The sequence below is a fragment of the Schistocerca piceifrons genome, chromosome X (assembly GCF_021461385.2).
Source record: "Schistocerca piceifrons isolate TAMUIC-IGC-003096 chromosome X, iqSchPice1.1, whole genome shotgun sequence".
NCBI classification, from domain to species: domain Eukaryota; kingdom Metazoa; phylum Arthropoda; class Insecta; order Orthoptera; family Acrididae; genus Schistocerca; species Schistocerca piceifrons.
The window spans coordinates 215,825,642-215,851,916 of NC_060149.1; the positions used below are offsets into that span (position 1 = coordinate 215,825,642).

General features: G+C 39.3%; 1 protein-coding gene across 2 annotated transcripts in view; it reads right to left on the minus strand.

Annotated features, from left to right (window-relative positions):
- Positions 1–9,667: 9,667 nt before the first annotated feature.
- LOC124721229 overlaps positions 9,668–26,275 on the minus strand; it is an 89,290-nt gene continuing 72,682 nt past the window's right edge. The window contains exons 5-6 of one of the 2 annotated variants that reach the window (XM_047246085.1): positions 14,514–14,690; positions 9,668–13,183 (exon numbers count right to left, since the gene is read on the minus strand). In XM_047246085.1, the coding sequence (XP_047102041.1) occupies positions 10,667–13,183; positions 14,514–14,690 (2,694 nt within the window). In that variant the 3' untranslated portion in view covers positions 9,668–10,666. Of the gene's footprint in view, positions 13,187–14,513; positions 14,691–26,275 lie in introns of both variants that reach the window. The other variant, XM_047246084.1, reaches the window with a different exon arrangement.

Sequence of the window (26,275 nt, forward strand, 5' to 3'; positions counted from 1 at the left end):
CCACAAAGATTCGACAGTCAATCTAAAGCTGTAAAACAGTCCTATGACACAGAAGCAGCCAGTTCGACTCTCCATGTATCAGTGCCAGATTCGTGTGAATCATCAACACAGACCTGCTTTGACGATGAAGTGGTTAAATTAAGTGTAGCTGTTCATGTCTTACAAAAGCGTGTGAAGTGTCAGAATGCCCAGAAGCGAAACCATTACGGGACAAGGAAAGTGCCTACAGACAGATTGTTTGAAAATTATTCAAATATTTGGTTTTTCGTGAAATGTAATGTATTCAGCTCATTATAGTGTTTTCAGCATATGTCTCCCACTATTTGGCAGTTGCTTGTCCCACTTAGAATAATATAAAGATGAAGGTCGTACTTGTGGCAACAGGAGACAATGACAAACACAGTAAGCCTACAGAACGATAAACGAGCTGTCGATCGCTTTTGCATGTAGAGGTATGTGTCTGTGCTTCTTACATGTAAATCTGTGTGTTTATATTCTTTTGATATCAACGTGGTAAGCTGCAATTGTGTCCAATGTCACAAGTGTTTCTTCACGAATGTGTTGTAGCTTGCCACTCTATTCATGGTTTTTGTCCATACTTGCGCATATTTTAGAATCATTTTTAGAAACGTATATGCCTTCTGATACCACACAAACTCTTGGAGACAAGAAAATAACTCAAATAAATCGGAAATTACGTAGGAAATGGATGCAAACAAACATTATACTTACGACGCGTCTGACGTTCACCTTACCCGCCGCTTGGAGCGCTAGTGTCGCTCCATCTGTCAAACGGCAACAACTTTTACAGCAGTGAGTGTCGCGACTGTTATGTTAGACTGTGGTCACGCCCATGTAGAACACATTTCAAAAAAAATTTAAAAATAGTTGTAGTCTTCGGAATTGAATAAATTATATATCTATTAAAAGGTAATAGTCTGCAGATTCAGAAAACGCAAAAAAGTAAAAATTGAACTTTTAATGATTTTGAGTCTTTCCGGAGCCCCTTAACATTGGTAGTTTCATTGAAACTCAATGTGTAATACAATGAATATGCTTCTTCTTCTAACTCATGTACCCAGAAAAATTATGTCAGGCCATCAGTTATTAGGCATCTCAACTTCTTAAATGAAAGTGAAAAATGTTCAGGAACACTATCAGAGATCATCATCTTTACAATGTGACAAATATCACTTGACAAATCCACAGAGAAATTAAAAATCAGTGATTTCAAAATCCGAATCAATTTAGTGGTGTTGGAACTGTCCTTGGTACTTAACATCTGTATTGCTGGTGCACTCACCAAACTTGAAAGTTGTCTCTGAGCTGAACATTCTAAATGTATATGATGTGATCCACATATAATTTCAAAGTTACACTTATGTTTTCTTGAAAGTGAGAGGTTAAAGATTGTCTCAAAGCCTTTTGTCTCGAAATTAATAAACATAAAACACACGTTGCAAAATAGTTAACTTTCACTAACCTTTTTTCCCATCCACATGCTTTTTTTCCAAACTATCTGATTCTTCTTGCCATCATACAGAATTTCCATCTTGCCATCTCTAAAAGTTTATTTTCCAAATTGAACAGAGTATCACACCAGTTTTGTTACAACAGCAAAATTAATGATCTGACAACAAAAGTGAGATTACTTTTCGCTGTTATCCGAAACAATTACTGTCACAGTGAGACTCGCAAAAATCAGCAAAATATTTACATTGCTAGAGAGGAACAGCACTAACCAGCACGAATTCACGCCCCCACACTTCGCCCAAACATACACTTATTAAATGTTGACCACACTGCCTTTAATGCATATTCTTTGCTATAAATGAGAAAATGGGGAAAGAGTGTCATCTGAACAGTGATAGCAGGCTTTGTAGTGACAGTGTACCCAATAATTCGACAGGAGGAAATATTAAAAATAATATTTTTATGTCAGTACCATGACCATCACAACAAAAATAATAAAACTGCAGCAGTCTGTTTATCCTGTACCCTCTACGGCACTGTCAGGCTCCAACACCAGTAAAGGATAGCTAACTTTGGTCATGAACCAGAAACTGCATTTCTGTAGTAAACGTTCTTTCCATAAGCCAAAACAGATTAATTCCAAGTACATATAATTTCTGCACCGACATATTTTTGGAGAGAACAATGAAACAAACCAAATTGGGATGGTCCCTTCGAAAATGATATGGGCCATTTCCTTTCTTATCTGGTCCCAGTCAGTGCGTGGGCTTTCTTTTTACTGCAATCTACAAGGTGTAGAAACTATTTTGCTATACCAAAATAGCAACCCTTTGCATAACAAAATGGTACTTGCGTGAAAATAACACTCAAATGTGTTATTCCTCCTCCTGTGGCAGTCATGTACTAAAGTTCAACATTATTACATAATTAGTGGAGCCTACAGCTACATTTATACCAATACCAAATTTTGACAAGCAGCTGCAATTATCTTCCACTGATAACTGCTTTACTTTGAGGTGCTCCAGGTTAGATATTGCCCCTAGACACTGCACGCCCCCTTTTTTTAGTATGGTAAGCCATAGCCAAGATGGCAACTTGCAGAGGAAACAGTGTGACTTGTATAGATGTGATGATGCATTGTGGAACTGATAGGAAAGCAGATGGTTTTTGAATCTTTGTGCTCTGACAGTGCTGCAGATGTGGATTATCAGCCAGTTATATGCTATATCTCATCATTGTTAGAGGTAAGTATCACACATTGTAATTATGTGGCATGCCATGTCATATCATGTGGCAAAGTGAATTACCATGACAGTGAAAAACATTCTTAACACTAATAATTACTGGAACCATGAACTATGGGATACTTTCTAAGATATTTATATGGGGGTCATTACTCGTAAACAATTGTCATACTTCCAACGGGCATCTCTAGGTGCCCACTATAGAGGTTATTGTGGGTTTTCATTATATAGATGTTAAATTTCTGTATTGTTCTAGGGGTTATTGTGGCTTGCCACTATACAGCTGTTAAATTGCACTATTGTTCAGTGTAGGTTCATGCTATTAGTAATTTTCCAATTCTTTTTTTCTTCCGGAACGAAGGAGACTTCAGACCTTTAGTTAGAGAGGTGCTTATCTTCGCTGCTAAGGATGGAAGGCATCAACGGTGGCAGCGGACACCAGAGTCAAATAAAAGCACTAAATGTAAACGTCGGTGTAATCTAGTATGTATTAAAATATGGCTATTAAACAGAATCAAAGAATATTAGAAAAATGATATAATTTTACTTAAATAATGCCAGTTATTAATATCGTTATTTCGGGGAGCCAGTAGAGAATAATATTATATTACTATTATTGTAAGTAATACAATTTTTTTATAAACAAATTGTAACAATGAAATCATTTTTATTTTTAAGGGTCAAGAGTATACGAGTGATGCAATCAAAAAAAAGTAGCTGCCAGAGAAATGGGACCTCCATGTGACTACTGTTGGAAATGCACAAAGGTAGGAGAACCAGCTTCCACAATATTCCATGGTTTCTGGGACTTAATGAATTTTGATGCACAAAACTACAACATCTTTTCATGTATCTCAATGGCACCTCCAAAACGTTCCTACCCGAAAAAAATAGCAGTCTTCCTGAAAGATCACTGCTACGTATTCTGTTCAGATTCAAGGCGAACTCATCAATGTCTAGAAGAAGGCATTTCTCTATGTTCACGGACTACACAAATCAAGAGGAAGAGTGGAAAACATTGTACAGCAAGTTGATAGTGGTAAAGAGTTTATAAAGAAAGATCAAAGGGAGCACCATACAAATCGCCAGAAATATCCACCTGAAGTGATGGAAGGTGTTCATGAGCATATATGAAGCATACCCACTCACCAAAGTCACTACAGCAGGCACAAGAAGCAAAGGTTTATTTTGACTGCGAGATGACAATCAGTTCTTTACACCTATCCTGCTGTGAGGAATAGAAAATTTCCACTGTTACAGAAGGTAAGTACAAACGGATTTTTTGCACAGAACAACATAGGCTTCAAGATGCCACTTTATATGACACATGTAAAGTGTGCGATGAGCTTGATACTGTGATTTAAGTGTTGCAACCTAACCAATGAGCCACTAAAAGTCAGTGAATTGCAGAAGAAATGAGAACTAAGTCACTGGAAAACAAAGGCAATGCAGGCTACCACGGCAGCAGATATTGATAGAGCCCAAACCAGTATCGTGGTTATCTTAGTTGACTTGCAGCAATCCCTCCCTGTTCCAAAACTTACAGCTGGTCCAGCTTTTTACACGCAAAAACTATGGATGTACAATGTGGGTATGCACGATTGTAGAACAGGCATCAGATACATGTACATGTGGACTGAGGATGTCACAAAATGCGGCAGTGATATGTAGCTGTATATTTAAATTTCTCCAGATGAACAGCGGTGATTCCAGAATAGTATGCTATTCAGATAACTGTGCTGGAAAAAATAAGAACTGGACGGTTACATGCCTGTAGTTGTCACTAGTACGTGGTGACAAACTCTAAGATATTGAACACAGATTTTTGATACCTGGTCACACATGACTCCTATTAGATACTACTGTGTTCAAATTTTTGGCCACAAATCCTGATTCATTTTTCCTGTTGCACGCTGTTAATGGAGACTTCCATGAAATTAATGTCAAAAAGCATGGCCATCCAATACAGACATCTTGGATTATGGCCTTAACATCAAAGTATCTATCCTCTACAGCATAAGAAACTGTCTGAAGTCATGCACTTGCTTCCCTATATACCTGCGGTGCATCATGGATATTATTTATCCTTGACTCAGTACCAAGACACAGAGCACGTTAATGAACCAGAATTAATTGATGACAGTATCTTAGATTACACTGAGAGTGATGGGAATTGTGATCAGTGAAGCCAAATGTTGGCACTGAAACTTCGGTGATCTAAAATGACACGGCACAAAATTATATGTATTCCCTACACTTAAATGTTTTTTGCTAAGAGCAGTAGTTAAAAATGTTCTGTTTCATATGAAAAGAATACCTTAAAGTATGTATTATGGAATTTTGTGAACTTTCAAATGTCTATACTGTAAAATATACTTACTATGGCTTACCATTATCTAACCCCAAGTACCTCAATTATTAAAATGTTTACACATTCTTGAAAATTACTTTTGAGCTTTCCTTTTCTTGAGAAGATAGTGAGCAGTTTTTTTGTATGCCTTAACCATCTATGTTAGCCACCATAGTATTATTAGGACTATGTCAGCACGTTGTTCTTACCCGTTAGTGACACTTTCAGAAAAAGTGTTTCAGCAAAATTAGCGTCTTCGAGAAGCTCAATGTCACCTCTTTACTTCTTGCTGTCAAATGTTATATGAATAACATAGAAAAAATAAATATTTTTAAATTTGTTGTTCTTATGTATTACAACACAAGAAATAAAATATTTTCATTTTTCAATATGTTTTTATTCTGTGGATCACATCTCATACAAACTGCATCAATCACCTTGTATTGTGTATGTATATATACTCAACTAGAATACTATTAATGAAAATTTCACAAGTTTTCCTTCTTTTCCATTAAAATATGAATGAGAGACTATAGATCTTCAAGTACACAGTAAGCATACTTCCATACAAATTCAGTGAATCACAGTATATGAATTTAAGGAAATTGCTCTAATGACAGAACATTTTGATCGAATCACAAGCAATCCAAAATAAACTCTGAAGTTACAAATTTTGTACCTCTGGTCCCTTCAAAATCGAGTACATTACCTACACAACACACATTAACAGTGGAAAGATGGTGATATTCCAAATAACAGCTTTATCTACACCAGACACATAAAACAAGTCTTTAAATTTCTTTTAAAAAGTACATCACAAAGCACCACAATTGCTTTATAATTTTCTGGGTGTGAATACAAACTATCCATATATACAACATTTATTTTATATATATATATATATAATCTTTTGCTATCACAATTTTATTTTCATTTTATTTACAAAAAACAAATAGAAGTGTAAGGATTCTTGTGGCACACACTGTAAGAAACTTATTACAGGAAAAAAGTTAGCATTCAGCTTCAGCAAAACAACTGTGATGTCAAATGCATTAATTATATTTATTCAGTTAAATGGAATGTGAATAGCATGTGATTTTCACTATTTTTGTGGTGTGGCTATATGAGCTCAAGAAGTAAACCAATGTTATATCATAAGTTTCCTCAATATACAGGCACTTTGTAAATTAGCTGTTTGTGATTGTACCACACAATGCCTAAATATTATGTGCAAAATTACTGGAACAGGCACTTCTGTGAATATGGCTTCTGTTTATCTTATTTAACAGAGCTGAGAAAGAAAATTCTCCACATTACAATATGGGGTGATATATACAGACAAAATGTGCAAAAAAACTGTTCAGAGATTCTCAACATTTCAAGTAGGGTAAATTACACTACTTAACATTATAATACAAATTTCAAGAAGTTCAACAAAACGTTTACAACAAACATGCATTAAATATCCCATCGGAGGTTTGGGAATAAATTGTTATATCACAATATAATTTCCATATGAGGTACTACACAAAAAATTGCTATATAAATTATGTTCAACAATTATGATACTCCACACACTTTTCGACACTGAAACAACCATTCTTGGCAAAAAAGAAAAAGAAACTTTCATAGTTTCCTATAAGATAGAAATTCTTTACTACCCAAAAATGTTTTGTACAAGTATCACACAACTTCATACGAAACACATACAACAACAACAACAACAACAACATCATTTACTTCATCTAGTAACATTTTACACCAGATAAAAAGAGTTCAATTTTTTGATACATGTATGGAAAGGATTTGCACTGACCAGCATAACTGGCAAATGTGCATGACACTTTTCTGCTGGCCATAAAATTACAGACTTTTAATAGCTTTCTTATTTATCTATGACTTCTCACCTTACCTCCATTTCAACCAAGATTACAGATTTTGTCCAGATTTTTAATGTTATTCACAACATCTTCTTTGCATCAAAATACGTTATATCAAGAATCTGAGCACACTGTTGCTACTTTCAGTCGAATTTGATACAGAATTTCATAGCTAAAATACCCAGCAATTAAAGCCAAATGAGAGTCTTCTAGTTTCCCCATGTGTTTCCTAGTTCATATCTAAAAAGAAGGTGGTCTCTCAGAGGTATGCTGCTCCATTAGCTGCCACAATGTAAATGACATTTTATTAGTGATTTGTTTCAAAATATTTAATAGAACCAGTCAGCATTTCAGTCTTAAGATCTGCTCATAATAGGGTGTCTTTACTATCAAAGCTACTACTGGTACCACCTCTTTACCAAATTAAAATTTTTTACTTCTCAGGTACCTGAAAGTCTTAGCTGCTGTGACATCTACCCACAAAATTTGTATGTAATACCTGCAAAAAATGATTTAATGTAATTACATTTATTTAATCATCTATTCCCAACCTCCACCACTCCCAACAGCGTTTTACACATTAATCCCACATTCCTTCATCCCTGCCAGAAATATCAAAAATACTGACATTACATGATTTGCTAAAGTTTGTTAAAATCTTTACGCATTTAACTCCACAACTTTAACAGTCATTTTCTATAGTAAAAAATTACCTTTTTAAGTGATCAAGTGGTGCATCAAAAACTGATCTGGTTATTACCCAACAAGGCTAGCTGTGGTCCCGGCCAGAATGCTAAAACCCTCACTTTTACAGACACGAGGGAGGGGATGTGTGGGGTGGAGACAGTTTGGAAGAGGGGGAAACAACAGATAAGATGCAGTATTGTTAAGTGGAGGGTGCTCTACCACTAATCGAATACATGATCACTATAATGACTGTCAAGTTACAAGAAGAAAACAAAGAGACTTTCTATGCTGTCCATACCTTCTATAGAAATAACCATGTATGTTATTTTTTTATTGCAATCTCAAGAGTTTTGTCATCTGTGATCATGAAGTAGTCTTTTGTTGAAACAGCCATAAATAATAATGGAGGTTCTTCACTGGTACACATTATCTGATGTTAAAGCATTTTAAGGTTTCATTATTAGTCAAAGCACGTGTCCTTCAGTATTCATCTAACACTTTTGTAGCAATCTGTTTGACAACAGTATCAGATGCTGCCAGTTCACCAGCACTGATTACTGTGAAATTTATGAATCCACATTTCAACAGAAATTATTTGCCTTATGGACTCTTAGTTTCATCATAAAAGCTCAGTTTGATAATTGTGTTGAACTGTTGGCACTTGGCTAACCACCTATTCTGGCACCTTTTGTAATAGTATCACACTGGCATAATAATTTATCTGATCGGTTCTTTCCTCTAACACTGTGCAACAAAATCTATGCTTAATAGTACAAGATATGCTGTTCCTACACATTCACATGGAATAAGGGCGCCCCTCATTGGGCTCATGGGCAGATACATACAGCTTAGACTACCTGTCAGGTGACCCTCTTACATGTGTTCTGCACACGCACGATCTGCTTGGCCAAGCCTGCACACACATGTGCTCAGCCAGTGCAGTACAATCACATACTCTTTATGGCCTGGCTGTAAGGTTACCCGAGCATCAGCTGATTACCCAACTCTGCCAACCTGTGCCAGCTGGAACAGCCTAGTATAAGAGGAACAGGCTCTTGTAGTACCTTTGTGCATGTCACCTATAGGACACTTGGATTAAACATTTTCACCTTCTTTCCTTCCTATTTGGAGAAGATACTCTAATAACACTCACCTCTGCATGAAATACTCAGTTATTATTTTACATGCAACTATCTTATAATATTTCAGTAATTTTGAAACATGTTATGTCTCATTTTCAATGGAACTCTTCTTCCTGTTTTCAATTAACATTAACAACAATCTGCCATGGCAGTCCATGGAATTTTTTATGTTATTGCTTTGCATGCTTAAACTAAAACTTAGTAGCAAGCACCACTTTACACTTTAACGTGACTATATCCTGGCACATGATCAAACTTTTAGTGATGTACATATAAGAACTCAGGTGGTGAGGCAATGCACAGTGTCTAAAGGCAAAAGCAATACATCACACAACACTCCAGCTACGAGTGTCAATCTGCTATGTTTGTCTGCAGCATGTGCTTCGAGGTGCCTGTACAACGTATAGTATTGATTTCCTTATTCGTTTAAATGTGGTGAAGGTACTAATTCTCTGTAGTACTCATTATGGATGGCACAAAGCAAAAATGTTACGAAGCAGCAGAGATAGTTTTCCAAACATATATATTGACCTACAGACAGTCACAAGTAAGACACATTGTCCTGGTGTGATGTTTACTCTATCACTATCAGTTACCAGGCTACACAATGGCTACAGCATGTGGTATTTGACAAAGCCAACACATTGGTGGTGTTTGTAATGGCAGTTCAAATGGCTCTGAGCACTATGGGATTTAACACCTGAGGTCATCAGTCCCCTATAACTCAGAACTACTTACACCTAACTAACCTAAGGACATCACACACATCCATGCCCGAGGCAGGATTCGAACCTGTGACCATAGCAGTCACCCGGTTCCAGACTGAAGTGCCTAGAACCGCTCGGCCACCACGGCTGGTGGTGGTGGTGGCACTACTACTACTACTACTACTACTAGTAGTAGTAGTAGTAGTAGTAGTAGTAGTAACAATAATAATAATCATAATAATAATAAAAAAAATCTGTTCGGATCAATGGCTGGTGCAAGTATTTCAGTTGGACAATATTCAGCAACCTGCATGTGTCTAATCTACCTCAGTAAGCCTACCAGGAAAAGGGGACCTACAGTTTATTTGGGAATCTGAAACATGTTGTTTGTGGCAAATCTTAGTATCACTGATAGGTGAAGGCTACGTTCAAGGGAGACTGAAACATTCTGTACTCTGGCTGGGATTTGAAACTGTTACCTTTCAGTTTCCAGATATTCATTTTACCACTAGACCACCAGGCCTGACAACACACTAGTGATGCTGCAAAGAATTCTCCGTCTCTGACTGAGTACAATGCATCATGCACCTGCCTTCTTACTTATACATCACTATAGTAGAAGTAAAGACCAGGCCCACACTTTGCTTTGTTGAGTAATACATGAATGTTCTATTCCAGTTTCCAAGGCACTCAAAATAAGAATGACTGCATAAAACAAAATATTCTGCTAAAGTTTATATATTAACTTCACTCATTAGAAGCAGAACACAATGTAATGAGATATACAATATTAAAAAATTACCATCTTTACTTTAGCATCAGTAAAGTATTTTCAAATAAACAACAAACTTATGTATCCATTAATTAACAATAGACAATAAGAGCTATAAATCTCTTATAATTTTAGACATTAGCTTGTTTCTTTTCTCTCTCAACAATTTAAATATGATAATTTCTTAAAATTTCATTTCCAATCTCAACAACAAATTTCCTGTTAAAAACATAATTTGTACAATACACACTCTGCAATAAGGTCAATCTGTGATCACAATTATATTACTTGGACTTGTGAATATCCCGCAGCAAAATTTTAAAATGGTAACAAAAGCAAACAAACCATTCTATTGCACAACAATGTGTAAAAAACACAGTTCATAAGAAACTGTTAAAAATGACAAACACATTATACACTTGGAATAATTTCCTTTTCACCACAATGTACATAAGTTTCTTTATTAAAAAATTCTGTATTATTATTTGTTGTCAATACTTCCACAGGTTTCTCAGTACCTTTTAAACCACCATCACAAAGTCCTGAACTAAGGCCACTGCAAGAAGTATCTGAATTTTGAGGTTGTTCACACTGTAAATCAAGAGTAATGTGGTCTGAATCACACCTTCCTTTCAAATTAGTCTCTGAATTAGAATCAGTACAACTACTTTCTGACACTGGCAACTTTCCTGTTAATCCAGGATAGTTAATTGTATCTGCACTCCCTGCAGTAACAGTGGTAGAATTGGAAACCTGTGGAACGTATGTTTCCTCAATAACACAGACAGCACAATTTTGGGCTGTTCTTGTGCTATCTGTGTTGACTTTAGCTGCCTGCTTATCATCTTCTGAGGAAGAAGATTGGGGTGAAAACTTTGGCTGCACTGTTCCAATTATCCTGCTCACTGAAAGTTTATGCTGATCGGAAGCTGGCACAGTTCTACAACTATTACTGTCATTACTGTTATTGTGAGCAATTGAAAGATCTTTGTTTATATTCTGCTGTTGCTCTGTCTCTGGGGGACCCTGTAGCGCAACTGTTCCAGCAAGAGTCTGACCATGTAGAGCTGGATTTTGTTGTTCCTTTTCAATGGAAGTTGAAACACCTTGCCTCTGCTGATGTCGTGGATTAACAAAGGTATCAACAGGTGATGAAAGAGGACTGTAATGTTTTAAAGGAGGAGACTGCATATGAAAATCATCATGAAGCTGAATGAGAGATGATACAGTAGCAACTGGGGCTGAAACTGGAGGTAAATTTCCATAGAGCAGCTGTACTGCATTGGGTGAAATATGAGAGTTCTGAGTCTTTGATAGAGACATACTTGTTGGGACTGATTCAGATGCACATGGTACACTCACAGAACTAATATGTTTATCGGTAGTTCCACTTGGAGATATATTTTTGGAACCTATTCCACTTCTTGGAGAAACATTTTGAAATTCCGAATACTGTAGCAAATTCTTCTGATAAGTAGAAAAGCCAGGCATTACAAATTTGTTCGAATCTACATGAGTCCTTGTAGATGGTGAAAGAGTGAAAGGAGGAGAACCATTTTTACCTGTAAATGGCTGACTTGGCGGTTTGCTGTTCAATTTGACAAGCTGTACATTATTTTGTTTAGTTGGAAGCTGACTCAAGTAGGGGGTTCTCATACCATCATTTTTCTGGCCACCAGGTGACACAACCTGAAACATACGTTTAACACCAGAAGCTGGATTTCCCAAAAATCGAGGCATATTGCGCATTTTAAAAAAGCGTGGTGGTTTTGCTACAGTTGTATTGTTACTGCCACCAACTTCTTTCAATAACTTATCTGAGCACTGAGAAGACTGTAAGGCATCTGGTGATGTAGCATTCATGGAATCTGTTTTTTTAATGGGGTCACTTCTTTCTTGAAACAAAGAATTCGTCTTGGAGGAAAGATAACTAAGACGTGAAAGACTAGGATTCCAACTTTTTGGTGGAGTTTTCAGTGTCTTATATCCAACAGGAGAATTTGCATATGTACTTCTTCTTGAGCTGCACATCACTGCGGGGGTAGCAAAATTTTGCTTCTCATGTCCCTTCAGAATTTGATCCTTAATAGACTTTTCCTGCTTAGAGTATGTATCTTTTTGTAATAAGCAGTGTGTGTGAAAACTTTCTGAATGTGGCACAGCCTGATAAACTGAGTTGTCAATGCTATAGTTGTAGTCCAGAGAGGAATGTGATTCAGGAAGTGACACAAGACCTACACCAGCATCTGATTTTTTGTTATCTGTTATAACTGGCGAATCACAGAACTTAGTACCCTCTTTTCTATCACTGACATCTTCCTTTAAATCAAGGGTTTTCTGAAGATACTGAGGTTCTGCTAAGCCAGGGAGGAGTAAATTGGAAGTTGCAAATGTTGTGTCAACCAGGGATCCTATTTCTGAACAACCTGAATTGTCTGGAACTCTTTTACACAACAAATTTTTATCACTCTGGTTATTAGAATCTCCTGAACCATTAACCACTGGTCCATAGCTTTCCGAGAAGAAAACCTCAACTGAATTCACCAAAACATCATCACTTGTTTTCAATGTAGACACAATGTTTTCTAATGACAACTCCTGGTTGCCTGAAGTGATATCTGTGATACTCATTACACCACTTTCACTTATTTGTATCTGCACTTCCTTCCAACTGGATACATCACTTTTCTGCAGCACATCACCATTTGAAGTGTCCTCACATTCCACCAAATTATTAGGTGGTTGGCTGAAAGAAGAAAACTCACATTCCGCATCTTTGTTTTGCAAATTATCTTTGGTACCATTTTGTTCATCATCACAAACTAAATCTAGTTCTTTGCTATCTTCTTTTTCTACTTGCAGACCATAATCAATTTTCAACCTCTTAGCACAGCTTTCAAAAATTCGATATCTCAAATTCATCAGGCCCTTCTGAAACAATAAAGACTTGCTAGAATCTGTATAAAATTATTCTATTCTACAATATCAAATTAACAATCATCATACAGTGTCACATTTTTTCCCCAACAGAACAACTAGAAGAGCACAATACCAACCAACACAAAAGAAGTTGAAGCCTATAAATAAGGATATGGATTATGAGAAGCCTTTTGACAAATATCAGTATACTAAATAATGGAAAATCCAGGACGGAATGTGACAATATTATGAAAAGGATAGTTGCTACTCATCATATAGCAGAGATTCTGACTTGCAGATAGGCACAACAAAAAGACTGTCAGAAAGTAAGCCTTCAGCCAACAAGGCCCTCATTGGAAATAAACAAAACAAACAAACACACACACACACACACACACACACACACACACACACACACACACTCTCTCTCTCTCTCTCTCTCACACACACACACACACACACACACACACACACACACACACACACACAAGCAAATGCAACTCTCACACACACGACCACAGTCTCTGCCTGCTGAGCCCAGCCAGACACAGTGGTCATGAGCATGAGAGTTTTGTGTGTGTGTGTGGTCTATTTCCTATTAAGGCCTTGTTGGCCGAAAGCTTATTTTCTGACAGTCTTTTTGTTGTGCCTATCTGCGACTCAGCATCTCCACTATATGGTAAATAGCAAATATCTTTTCATACTCATATCAATATACTACTGAGAGAGAGAGAGAGAGAGAGAGAGAGAGAGAGAGAGAGAGAGGGGGGGGGGGGGATGAGAGAGTAAGAGAGAGAGAGAGAGAGAGAGAGAGAGAGAGAGAGAGAGAGAGAGAGAACAAGTGTCCCTGAAAGACAGTAGTGGGCCAGTTCTGTGATATAAAAATCTGCTTCCTATAACATCATCATCTCACAGTGTTAAGCACACTCAAAACCAAGCACCACCATGAAGTGCACCCCTTCCCCCAAAAATGAAAAATACTATTAATATTTCTTTAAGTTTGTGAACTGAAGGTTGTACACTAATGGCACACTTCAAAGTATGTACAATGCATTTTGTCTTTTATTTAAAACATGACAAAAATACTACACTTTGCATCTTGTCATACATGTGCCGAGAAACAATTTGGAATTTATGAAATCTTGGGTCATACCGCAACAGCTGGACACATAAAAAGAAAGGTGGTACCAAACATATAGTGGAGCATCTCAGAACTCTCAGACTAGAAAGAAACATAGATCACTTGCCAAAAGCCACCAGGAAAACTACTAGCAAATTTAATGCTCTACAATTAATACATAAAAAAGCTTTCAAAAATGTTAAAAAACACTCCACTTACTCTGCACCAGTTATGGATATAAGCAACATCCATCAGTGTAAAATCTTCATCAAGGGGTTCATTTAGATACAAAATTTCAACAATATGTTCTTCCCTTAGCCCAAATTTTGCTCTTATCAGCTTCTGTAAATGACGCACCGTTACTGCAGCTGGGCACCTCAGGTAACGCTTCACTGGCTGGAAATACATAGTTTGTGAAAGTAAGAACTACATTTTATTGCTCAAATTAATATAAATATGTTACTGACAAGTACTATCAACCAGTTACAAAAACATTTTAAGTACTGTAATCTGATAACTTTTACATCATGGACACAATATGAGTTACTGAACAATTCCAACCAGCAATCGAATGCAATATTTCACCAACAGATATATTCCAGCTTGTACTGTTATCTAAATTTGCACCCCTTATTGATAAAATATGTAGACTTTGTAAATCGACAACAGTTATTTGTCATTGGCATTTGTACATAATAGCACAACTTAAGATTCAATAAAAATGTCATTTATTTGACTACTGAAAAATGATATTATGTTCACTGTGATTAGATCAAATGGACTCAAGTTGACCTTTATCACAACAGTTTTCCCTTAACCCATGACCACTTCAGATTCATACCCAAGAAACATTGTTAACAGACGCAAATTCTTCAATAAATACATTTACAATAATGCACTCTGCCTGTGCAACACAACATGCGGCACAGTATTTACTCCCATGGCAGAAACACATTTAAAAGAATATAACCCTACATATAAAATAATGATCAGCTGTGTCAAAAAGCACATTCAGTACAAGACCGTTCAGTGTATTACTGTGCACAAAAACATCACCAACAAATAAGCCACAGCAACATACAAATAAGACTTACACATACAAACAGAACATAGTTCCCCGTGATGGGAGGTATTAAAAGCCACCAACAGTCTGGATTGAAACAGACCTTTATTTCCATATGAAGTGTCAGACAACCAAAAAGCCAGAAGTCTTCACAATAAAAACAATTCAGATACAGGACAACATACACTAAATAAGTAAAACCAGCAGCAAATCACAATAACCCTGCAACATTCCTCAAAGTCAGTCATTTTCAAACATTTGACCAAATGGGCCAATATAATCTTTGTACGCTTTACAGTGTGGCAACTACCAGCCGAATACAGGAGAATAACACTGCTTTTTGAGTAATTGCTACTCACACTTTAAGTAGAGGTAGCAATACTTTTTTTAATAAAAAAGTGATTATTTAATGTAAAATCCAAAGGATACCCAAAACATGATACCACAAAAAAGATTTTTAACACTTTACTACCAAATATGATAAAGCAGTGTGACCAAAGTTCTATGGCAAGTGCCAGTGGTGGTCTAATTCTGATGGCATTCTCATACAGTCTTTTCAAAGGCAAGCAAAGGACTCAAAAACTTTGTCGCGTGAACACAAACGTTCAATAACATATGTCCAGCGCTTCTTATCGATTGTCAATGAGACAAACCGAATGTTACAACTTCCAAATATTTTTGGCATTACATTTGGAAAATATTATATTTTTGTGTAGTAGCAAGATTGAATACATGTGATTTTATTGATAACAATTTATTTTAAAAAGTTAATGACTGCCAGGTGAGGCAAGGTGTGGATTAGATTTTGAAATAAGTAGTGTCTACAAGGACTTCCTTTTATCCTTCAAGTAATAAATGTATGTAAAGGAAGAGTGAAACAAGACACCACAGAATGAGACATTTGACAAATTATTTTAAAACATTTAATGACACTGGGCATATGTGTTGGGCATTGTTTGATGAGTTACCTCCAATAACCATATTTTACAAAATACGGTACAAGAGCTGATGAACTTGTTACTTTTATTGAGAATGGTATGCAATTTTAATTACACTGACGGAAAAAATCACAACACAAAAAAGGAGTTGTGCAACATAAACAAAAGTTGGCAGGCATGTTTCTACATCTCAAAGATGATGTCCATTTAAATTTTGTGACATTCACATAAGAATGGCACTAGTAGCACCACTATGAGGATACAAATCAGGTTTGCTTTAAATACATGCTGTAACAGCCATGAACATTAGTTACCTTTGAGATGGGATGTGGTGGGTTGATGTTAGTCGCGAATGCCTTTAAGGCAACGAAGACTCCATTACTACACCTCACGAAGTTTGACTGAGGTCATGTAATAGGGCTATGAGAAGCTGGAAGTTACTTCCATAATACTGTAGAAAGACTTGGCAGGAACATAGCCACTGTACATGATTACTGGCAGCAGTGGTCATGAGAAGACCTGGTTTCAGGCAACCATGTGGCGCTACTGAGAGGAAAGACTATCATGCTCGGAGTATGGCTCTGGCACATTGTACTGCATCTGCAGCAACAATTTGAGCAGTAGTTGGCATCACAGTGGCACAATGAGTTGTTACAAATTGGTTACTTTAAGGACAGCTCTGAGCCAGACACCCTGTAGTGTGCATTCTACTGACCCCAAACCACCGCCATTTAAGACTTCAGTGGTGTCGAGCAAGATCTCATTGGAGGGTAGGGTTAAGGTCTACTGTGTTTTCTGACGAAAGCTGATTTTACCTTGGTGCCAGTGATGGCCATGTGTTGGTTATGAGGCGACCAGTTTAGGGCCTGCAATCAACCTTTCTGTGTGCTAGACACACTGGACCTACACCTGGAGTTATGGTCTGGGGTACAATTTTGTATGACAACAGGAGCACTATTGTGGTTATCTCACACACGCTGACTGCAAATTTGTATGTCAATCTGGTTATTCAACCTGTTGTGCTGCTATTTGTGAACTGCATTCCAGGAGGTGCTTCCAAACCTTCTACTGCTGTAACCCAGTATGCTCTACAGAGTGCCTGCACGATCAGCAGATCTGTCTCACATCGACCACATATAAGAGCCAACGGTATATTCCATAAACACATACAACACAGCAAACGATATCTTCAGCTTTGTCCATGGACACCATTAACTATCCCTGTACTGAAGAAGCACATGCAACAGGCATGGAACTCCACAAACTCAAATCCAGCACCTGTACAACACAATGTGTGCATGTCTGTATGCTTGCTTTCAACATTCTGGTGATTACACTGGTTATTAATGTACCAGCATTTCACATTTGCAATGGCTTATCTCATGCTTACATTAATCTGTGATCTTGCAATGTCAATCATTTAAAATAGGTTATCTAGACAAATGTATTCCTGAAATGTCATTACTCTACATTAATTATTTGTTGGTGTTGCAATTTTTTCCATCAGTGTATAATCAACATTTTACATAAAATGTACATTAAAGGTGCCTCACAGCAAATTGAAGTATTACTTTTCTCCTACTGGAAAATACTCTTTCAACTTTCTGTTTTCTGAAAGTGTGCATTTTAAGATGATCACTTCACGTATTAATGTAGTCTAAGGCATTTGATAAAAGGGTGTCGTGGTAGTGGTGGTGGCGGCAATCGTGGTTGGTGGGGAGAGAATGGGGAGGTGTGGGAGTTCTTGTACTTAGTGCTTTAGATATTATTACATACTTTGTTGAGTTATACACACATCGAAAAAAGTTTTGCATCATGTCAGTTCCGAGAGTTCCGGAACCTGTACAGAAAATTGGAATAGATATCAACATAAACATCATTTCTGCCCTTTTTACTGCTCATGAAAGCCAAACATTTGCTTGTTGTACCACCATACAAGCGAGATCTTCAGAGGTGGTGGCCCAGATTGCTGTACACACTGGTACCTCCAATACCCAGCAGCACATCCTCTTGCACTGATGCACGCCTTTATTAGTCATGGCATACTATCCACAAGTTCATCAAGGCACTGTTGGTCCAGATTGTCCCACTCCCGAACGGCAATTCGGCGTAGATCCCTCAGAGTGGTTGGTGGGTCATGTTGTCCATAAACAGCCCTTTTCAATCTATCCCAGGCATCTGGAGAACATGCTGGCCACTCTAGTCAAGTGATGTCGTTATCCTGAAGGAAGTCATTCACAAGACGTGCCCGATGGGGGCGCGAATTGTCATCCATGAAGACGAATGCCTCGCCAATATGCTGCCAATATGGTTCCACTACCTGTCGGAGGATGGCATTCACATATCATACAGCCATTATGGCGCCTTCCATGACCACCAGTGGCGTACGTCAGCCGCACATAATGCCACCCCGAAACAGCAGGGAGCCTCCACCTTACTGCACTTGCTGGAGAGTGTGTCTAAGGCATTCAGCCTGACCCAGTTGCCTCCAAACACGTCTCCAACGATTGTATGGTTGCAGGCATATGCGACACTCATTGGTGAAGAGAACGTGATGCCAATCCTGAGCGGTCCATTCGGCATGTTTTTGGGCCCATCTGTATTGCACTGCATGGTATTGTGGTTGCAAAGATGGACCTCGCCATGGATGTCGGGAGTGAAGATGTGCATCATGCAGCCTATTGCGCACAGTTTGAGTCATAACACGATGTCCTGTGGCTGCACGAAAAGCATTATTCAACATGGTGGCATTGCTGTCAGGGTTCCTCCGAGCCATAATCCGGAGGTAGCAATCATCCACTGCAGCAGTAGCCCTTGGGCGGCCTCAGCGAAGCACGTCATAGACAGTTCCTGTCTCTCTGTACCTCCTCCATGTCTGAACGACATCGCTTTGGTTCACTCCGAGATGCCTGGACACTTCTCTTCTTGAGAGTCCTTCCTGGCACACACTAACAACGCAGATGCAATCGAACCACAGTATTGACCATCTAGGCATGGTTGAACTACAGACAACATGAGCTGTGTACCTCCTTCCTGGTGGAATGACTGGAACTGATCGACTGTCTGACCCCTCCATCTAATAGGTGCTGCTCATGTATGATTGTTTACATCTTTGGCTGGGTTTAGTGACATCTCTGAACAGTCAAAGGGACTGTGTCTGTGATACAATATCCACAGTCAACGGCTATCTTCAGCAGTTCTGGGAACCGGGATGATGCAAAACTTTTTTTGATGTGCGTATAATTTAATGTAGAGTCACATGACAGTTTTCACCTGACACTTTGAACAAATCATGGTATTATGATGGTAAATGCCACTGGTTAAGATTAACACTTTGGTAACACAATAAAAATGTTTCTCACTGTCTGTATATGCACTTAACTCAAGACATCAGATCTTCATGCAACATACGCTAACTGAAAAATATGTTTTGGAGAAATCTTATCAAGCATATAGTAATGATAGCTGGTTTATTGCAAGATGGATAGTTTAGTGTGAAACACAAAAGATTGTGTATTTTTCGCATTAATAAATCCTTTTCAGGGTTAAAAAAACTGATAAATCCTAGGACTGACCAGGGATCTAACCCTGGACATTTGCCTTTTTAGTTTGCCACTTACCCACTGAGCCATATCATGGATGTTGTTTAAGTATCTAGAATTTGAACAATGACAGCAAAATGTTTTGCTCAGTGAAAACACCACAACACCAGCTGTTCTATTTATGATAATTTTCTTGCATAACAATCTACCTTTTCACCCAGCTGAATGAGACTCCATTTCCATAGCAGAGATAAGATAGTTCTGTAGGATACACAATTTCCTCTCTGCTGTGTACAACAACTGGAGATGCTGAATGGCACTCAAGTTGAAGCAGAGAAGTAATTTTGTGGCATAATATGTCATCCACTCCAGTGCCCTTTCGGCTGTAAGTACTTCTTTATCAAAAACTTAATCTGTTCGAGAAGTCAAACTTGAGGACACATTCAGGGAACGACTATAAAATGCACCCCTTCATGGATAGTGTTTATTTATATAGTGTATCTGTGTACAATGGTGGCCTCAGTCCTAGACAAAGAAACAATCAAGGAAAAGAATAGAGCAGCAAATGGTCTCTCTCTGTGTAAACATATTAGTATAATCATGATGTTCAAGAACATAGTTGTGGCATTCAGTTGTAATATAACACAGATTTAAAAACATAGTCTGAGATACAATTGAATTCCCAACATTATTCTGAGTTTGTTTAGCAAGCAGGCTGGTGAGTAATCCCACTATCCAACAATCTCCTAATTATCTGGGTTAATGCAGACCAAAGACTGTACACCTTACTGAAAAATGTGGATAATCCAAAACACACATTCCCATTGGAAACTGCTAATTGCTATATTTCAAAATGTACTACATATGTCAGTTAAGAGCTCACTGCATTACTAACACATAATTCACCAGAAACAGACGACTTACTTACAAAATTGCTATTAAAACAACTTTTTTGTTTCTGTTTTACATTTTTTTCCTAATTGTGGTTCTCATTTTCTGGAGAGTCAAAATGTTAATATAGTTAAATTCTGTCCTGTATATTCCAATAACAGACTGACACATTTCAGTGCCCCAAATGTGGGTGATAATGCGTACCTCAATCACCTCATCTATGCTCTCATCTATAGAAGACACTTTGTTCACTATAACCTCACAACTTGGACACACAAATCCAAGTTAATAGGCATCACTATTCTACCACTTGTGAATGTTTTCGTCACTACATCATCAGATGACCAACAGTACCACATCCCTCACCACTGCAGTCTTCAGAGGCACTGTTGGTGGAGTGTGTTGGAATTTTCTTCCACACAGGAGCTAATGTTAAGTTCATGCCTTACAAATACTATGAATAGCAAACAAGCATGTACAGGAATTTCTAGAAACAGAGAATATCCAGACTTTTTTTTTGCAAAAGCTGTTTCATAAAATTCAACTCTAAGTGTTTCACAGCCATAATCACATCTTGGTCTATTGGCAGCATGAGTGACTTAACAAAAGGTGGATGATACATACAAAAACCATTCCATCATCCAAAACAAGTACATTTACCACAGAATGGCAGGGTGCCCTGTACAATAAAACTACAGCTCTCTCTGTCAAACCTTTCACTTCAAATATGGACACACAACAAGAAAAACATGGAATGGAACCAATCTCTGAAGATAGTAGTATCCATTCAGACTCTCATATGATGAATGTAATTAACTGATAATTTCATTATTCCTTGGATGAAACATGGTTTTTACAACTTGCCAATAATGAATGGCTAGAATTCACCTGCTGAATTTGTGCACAAAATAACAGTTAGCCTTTTTTTACTAGACTTATGGAGAAAATAATACTGTTCAATGTAACCAAAGAATTCAGCATACAAAAACATCAGCTTCATCATCGTTGGCACTAAATTTCTTGCTCCAGAAAGTAGTTTCTCAAATTCCAAAGAAATGTTTAACCTGAGTCACTACCCTGGTCAGGCATTAAATTTTCCTTCAAACTTCAGAGTTTTTCTATTAACTTTGGACCAGATACGGGAACTTCTGCTCTCTTCTGCTTGAACCACATGAGTAGGCTTCATGTAGTTTAGCATAAGCTGAGGTTTTCAGGCACACATGCAGGGATGGTCCAACTTAGCTGTCAACTTTAGTATAAAAGTTAACAGCTTTTCTTTGTATTCCTTCAAGTCTCTTACTATTTGTAAGCCAATCCCAAAATCTTAAGAAAGTTTTATTGCAGATTCTCCCGATTCCAACTCAAAAATGGTTCAAATGGCTCTGAGCACTATGGGACTCAACTTCTGAGGTCGTTAGTCCCCTAGAACTTAGAACTAGTTAAACCTAACTAACCTAAGGACATCACACACATCCATGCCCGAGGCAGGATTCAAACCTGCGACCGTAGCGGTCTCGCGGTTCCAGACTGCAGCGCCTAGAACCACACGGCCACTTCGCCCGATCTGATTCCAATTCAGCAGTGCATTATCAACTGTTGTTTTAAACTTGAGCCACAATTCTCCTACATGCTCCAGTGGAGAGTTAAATGTTTCAAAATTGCTCACTGAGATACAACACTACTATCTCTGTATCTAGTTTATTGAACAAACAAATCTTTCTACTTGTTTTATTTCCCTTTTGTACTTTGGTAATCATTGTTGCTACAACCGCCTCATGGTCAATGATACCAGATTCAATGAGAACATCCTCAAAGAGGTGAGATCTATTTGTTACCATTAGATCCAATATATTTCATCAGAATGGTATCTCTGGAACTTTTTCGGAGAAACACATCTATGTAAACAATTACTGGTCAACTTCCAATTCTGTATACTCCTGGAAGTTTCCCTTACTTTTCTGAAGTTAGCAGATTGATTTAGCGAATGCAAACTCTTGACATGACCTCCTTTTGTACTCCAATTTTTCTTCATGCATTTGCCCTTGTGATTTGAGAAGATTTGAGTTTCTCCAAACACAGTCAGTCTGCATTTAAACCATCATTACAGAGCTAAACACCTTGCCTAATTGCACAGTGACACTTATTACAAAGAAGAGCATGTTTGTCTCTTAAGGTGATTTGAGGACTTTGAGATAGATTCTTCAGCACCATCACGTGTCACACTTGTCAATTGATCCATTCATTCCTGAACACTGTCTTCGTATTTAAAACAGGAAAAAGAGGTGGGGAAGTGCAGTGGCATAATGAGTGCTGTGCAGAGGGGGCCACGGAAAGCACAGATGTGCAAGGCAACAGAGAGCAGCTGGGGTGGATAATGCTGTCTGTGCAGCATCAGATAACTATACTGTCATTGGGACTACACAAGTACTTGGACAAGTGGAACTGGTTTAAAATACAGTTATAAGATTTTGCCTAAACAAATATACTACTTGTATTTTACCTATGTAGAAAGTTGTTCGTTCATTTGAACATATTCAACTATATGTAATTTAATTTTATGCACATGCCACATGTTCGTGGTAGGATTATTTTTTATTTCAATCACGGCTTTGTGTTGTTATACCCCGACCAACCCAGGAAAAGGGTATGAGAGAAAGGAGCATCAAACTGAAATAAGAAGAAAGCCAAGGGAGAAAGTATGAGAAAAAAATGAATGGACTATACTGAAATTTGTGAAAGTTTCTTGCGAGACACCAAAATCTATGGCAGGGTCATCATGTGCGAGTTCTTCACAGGCTAGTGCTGCTCAAAACCAAGAAGTAGCTGGAATAGTACAGGTACCTAGCACTAAAGCCTCACTAGGACCTGTAACCAATACTACGAATTTGTCAGCTTCAAGTGCTTCCAATCTGATTGCTGAAATTGAAGCACTAGAACAAACTGTAACCACATCAATTGGGTCTGATTTTGTTGGAAACAATACTGGAAAATGGTATACAAATGTATATTCCAACATGTAACTGCTATTAAAATAGCAAGGTCTCAAAGTATTTTGGCACCTTAACACAGACCCTGTGTTAGAACTGTTTAACACATATATTTTGGAACGACACAAGAACACATATAAGTCACAGAGTAAGTTGACAAGTAAGACATGTGTACACGTTAGCATTCGAATGAGCACTGAGTCCCAGTCTAGCGGCCGCTGCTCGGCTGGCCGCTTAGGTGGCGCAGCTGCTGCATGGCTGGCAGACAGTGCCGCACGTAGAGGACGCGCGTAATTGCGCAGCGGCATTTTGAATGATCGGCGAGTCACAACACTTTTCCCCCCTTTGAAATTGTTGCACTGGTCTTGATGGAGGTGTCCTGGAGATGGCTAACGTCCATAGGCGTTGTTTGACTCGCCGTAAAGTCTCGAGGGGGAGGCTTCCCGTACGGACGGAAGTGTCCCCGATGATAACGGGTCGAGATGACAGGAGACGTAGGGGTCGAATCTGCTGGGGCCCCATGCACCAATCTGCCCGTTGCGGCAATTCCAGTTGATATGACAGGAGACATGGGCGATGTGTCGGCGTCCGTTGGAGGAGGAGGCGAGTAGATTTGCTCTGACAGAGGATGGTCCTCCGGTTCCTGCATGGGCACGTCTCCTGGTGGCGTCCGTTCTGGTGCTGGCATCGCGATGACGGTGAGAGGGCTGCGTTGTGAATATTGAGAGATGCCAAGATCCCGAGCGTCAGGTAGAGCCAAAGTTGGTGTGGCGGCATTTGGAATAGGCGTTGCTGGCACCCGAGGCTGAAGCTGGTCCGAATGACGCACTGCAACACCCGTGTCCATCTGGATTTCATACAGGCGTCTGCCACGGTGTCTTAAGATGCGGCTCGGGCTCCATTTTGGCCGCCTGCCATATCCCCGTACCCAGACGAGGTCGTCGGCGGTGAACCAGCCAAGTGAAGGCACCCGCGGACGTGAGGTGAGAGGCCGCAGAAGATGAAGTAGCATGCGGGGCTGTCGGCCATATAAGAGCTCAGCCGGGCTGTGGTCGCCCATGGGGGTGAAACGGTAAGACGCCAGAAACTGGAGAAGCGCATCATCAGCAGCAGAAGTCAAAAGTTTCCGCATCTGAGCCTTAAATGTGCGGACCAGTCGTTCAGCCTCACCGTTGGATTGTGGATGGAACGGCGGGGCTGTGACATGCGTAACGCCGTGACGAGCACAAAAATCCGCAAATTCGGAAGAGGCAAATTGCGGACCATTATCAGTAACAAGAGTAGAGGGGAGGCCTTCCAAAGAAAAAATGCAGGCGAGAGCACTGGTGGTTGCCGCGGTGGTAGGCGACGTGCAACGGACAATGAAAGGAAAGTTAGAGTAGGCGTCAACTACGAGGAGCCAATAAGTAAGTACCTAAAAAGGGTCCCGCAAAGTCAGCATGAATGCGCTCCCAGGGCTTCCCAGGTGAAGGCCACGGTGACAAAGATGACTTCGGCGCAGCGGCCTGTGACGCACAAGGGCCGCAGGCAGCGACCATGTGTGCTATTTCAGAGTCGATGCCAGGCCAGTACACATGACGGCGCGCCAGAGATTTTGTGAGAGAGACACCCCAGTGCCCTTGGTGAAGGAGGCACAAGACCGAAGCACGCAAAGACGCAGGTACCACAACACGTGGAGAAACATTGTCAGTGGAGAGGAGGATAACACCATTCCTACCCGTGAGGCGGTAGCGCGAAGTGCAGTAGTTCCGCAACAGATCAGAAGTCTTAGCGGACAGGCGATCTGGCCAACCCTTGTGAATACAGCGTAAAACCCGGGAGAGGGTTGGGTCAGAACCCGTAGCAGCCGCCAGCCTGTCCCCAGTGATGGGGAACCCGTCCACAACCCGCTGCTCAGCAACATCCAGGTGGAAACACAAAAGTTCGTCCCTATCGAATGCCTAATCAGGACCCATGGGAAGGTGAGACAGGGAAGGTGAGACAGAGCATCAGCATTCGCATGTTGAGCCGTTGGCCGGAAATGAATCTCATAATTGAAATGGGACAAGTAAAGAGCCCAACGCTGGAGGCGATGTGCAGCCTTGTCGGGAAGTGACGTTGATGGATGAAACAAGGAAACAAGTGGTTTGTGATCCGTAACAAGATGAAATTTTGAGCCATAGAGAAAAACACCGAACTTATGAAGAGCATAAATGATGGCCAAAGCTTCTTTCTCAATTTGAGAATACTTTTGTTGGGCATCCGTGAGCGTTTTGGAGGCATAAATAAAGGGTTGTTCCGAACCGTCAGAAAAACGGTGCGCAAGGACTGCACCGACCCCGTATTGAGAGGCGTCTGTGGCAAGAACAAGGTGTTGGCCAGGTCGATAAGTAGCCAGGCACGGGGCCTGTTTCAGCATAGTCTTCAACTTCTGGAAAGCCGCTTCACATGACGCGGACCAGTGAAAAGGCACGTTTTTATGCAACAGGCGATGTAACGGCTGAGCCACCTAAGCCGCAGACGGTAAAAACTTGTGATAGTATGCTATTTTCCCCAAGAAGGCCTGCAGTTCCTTAACAGA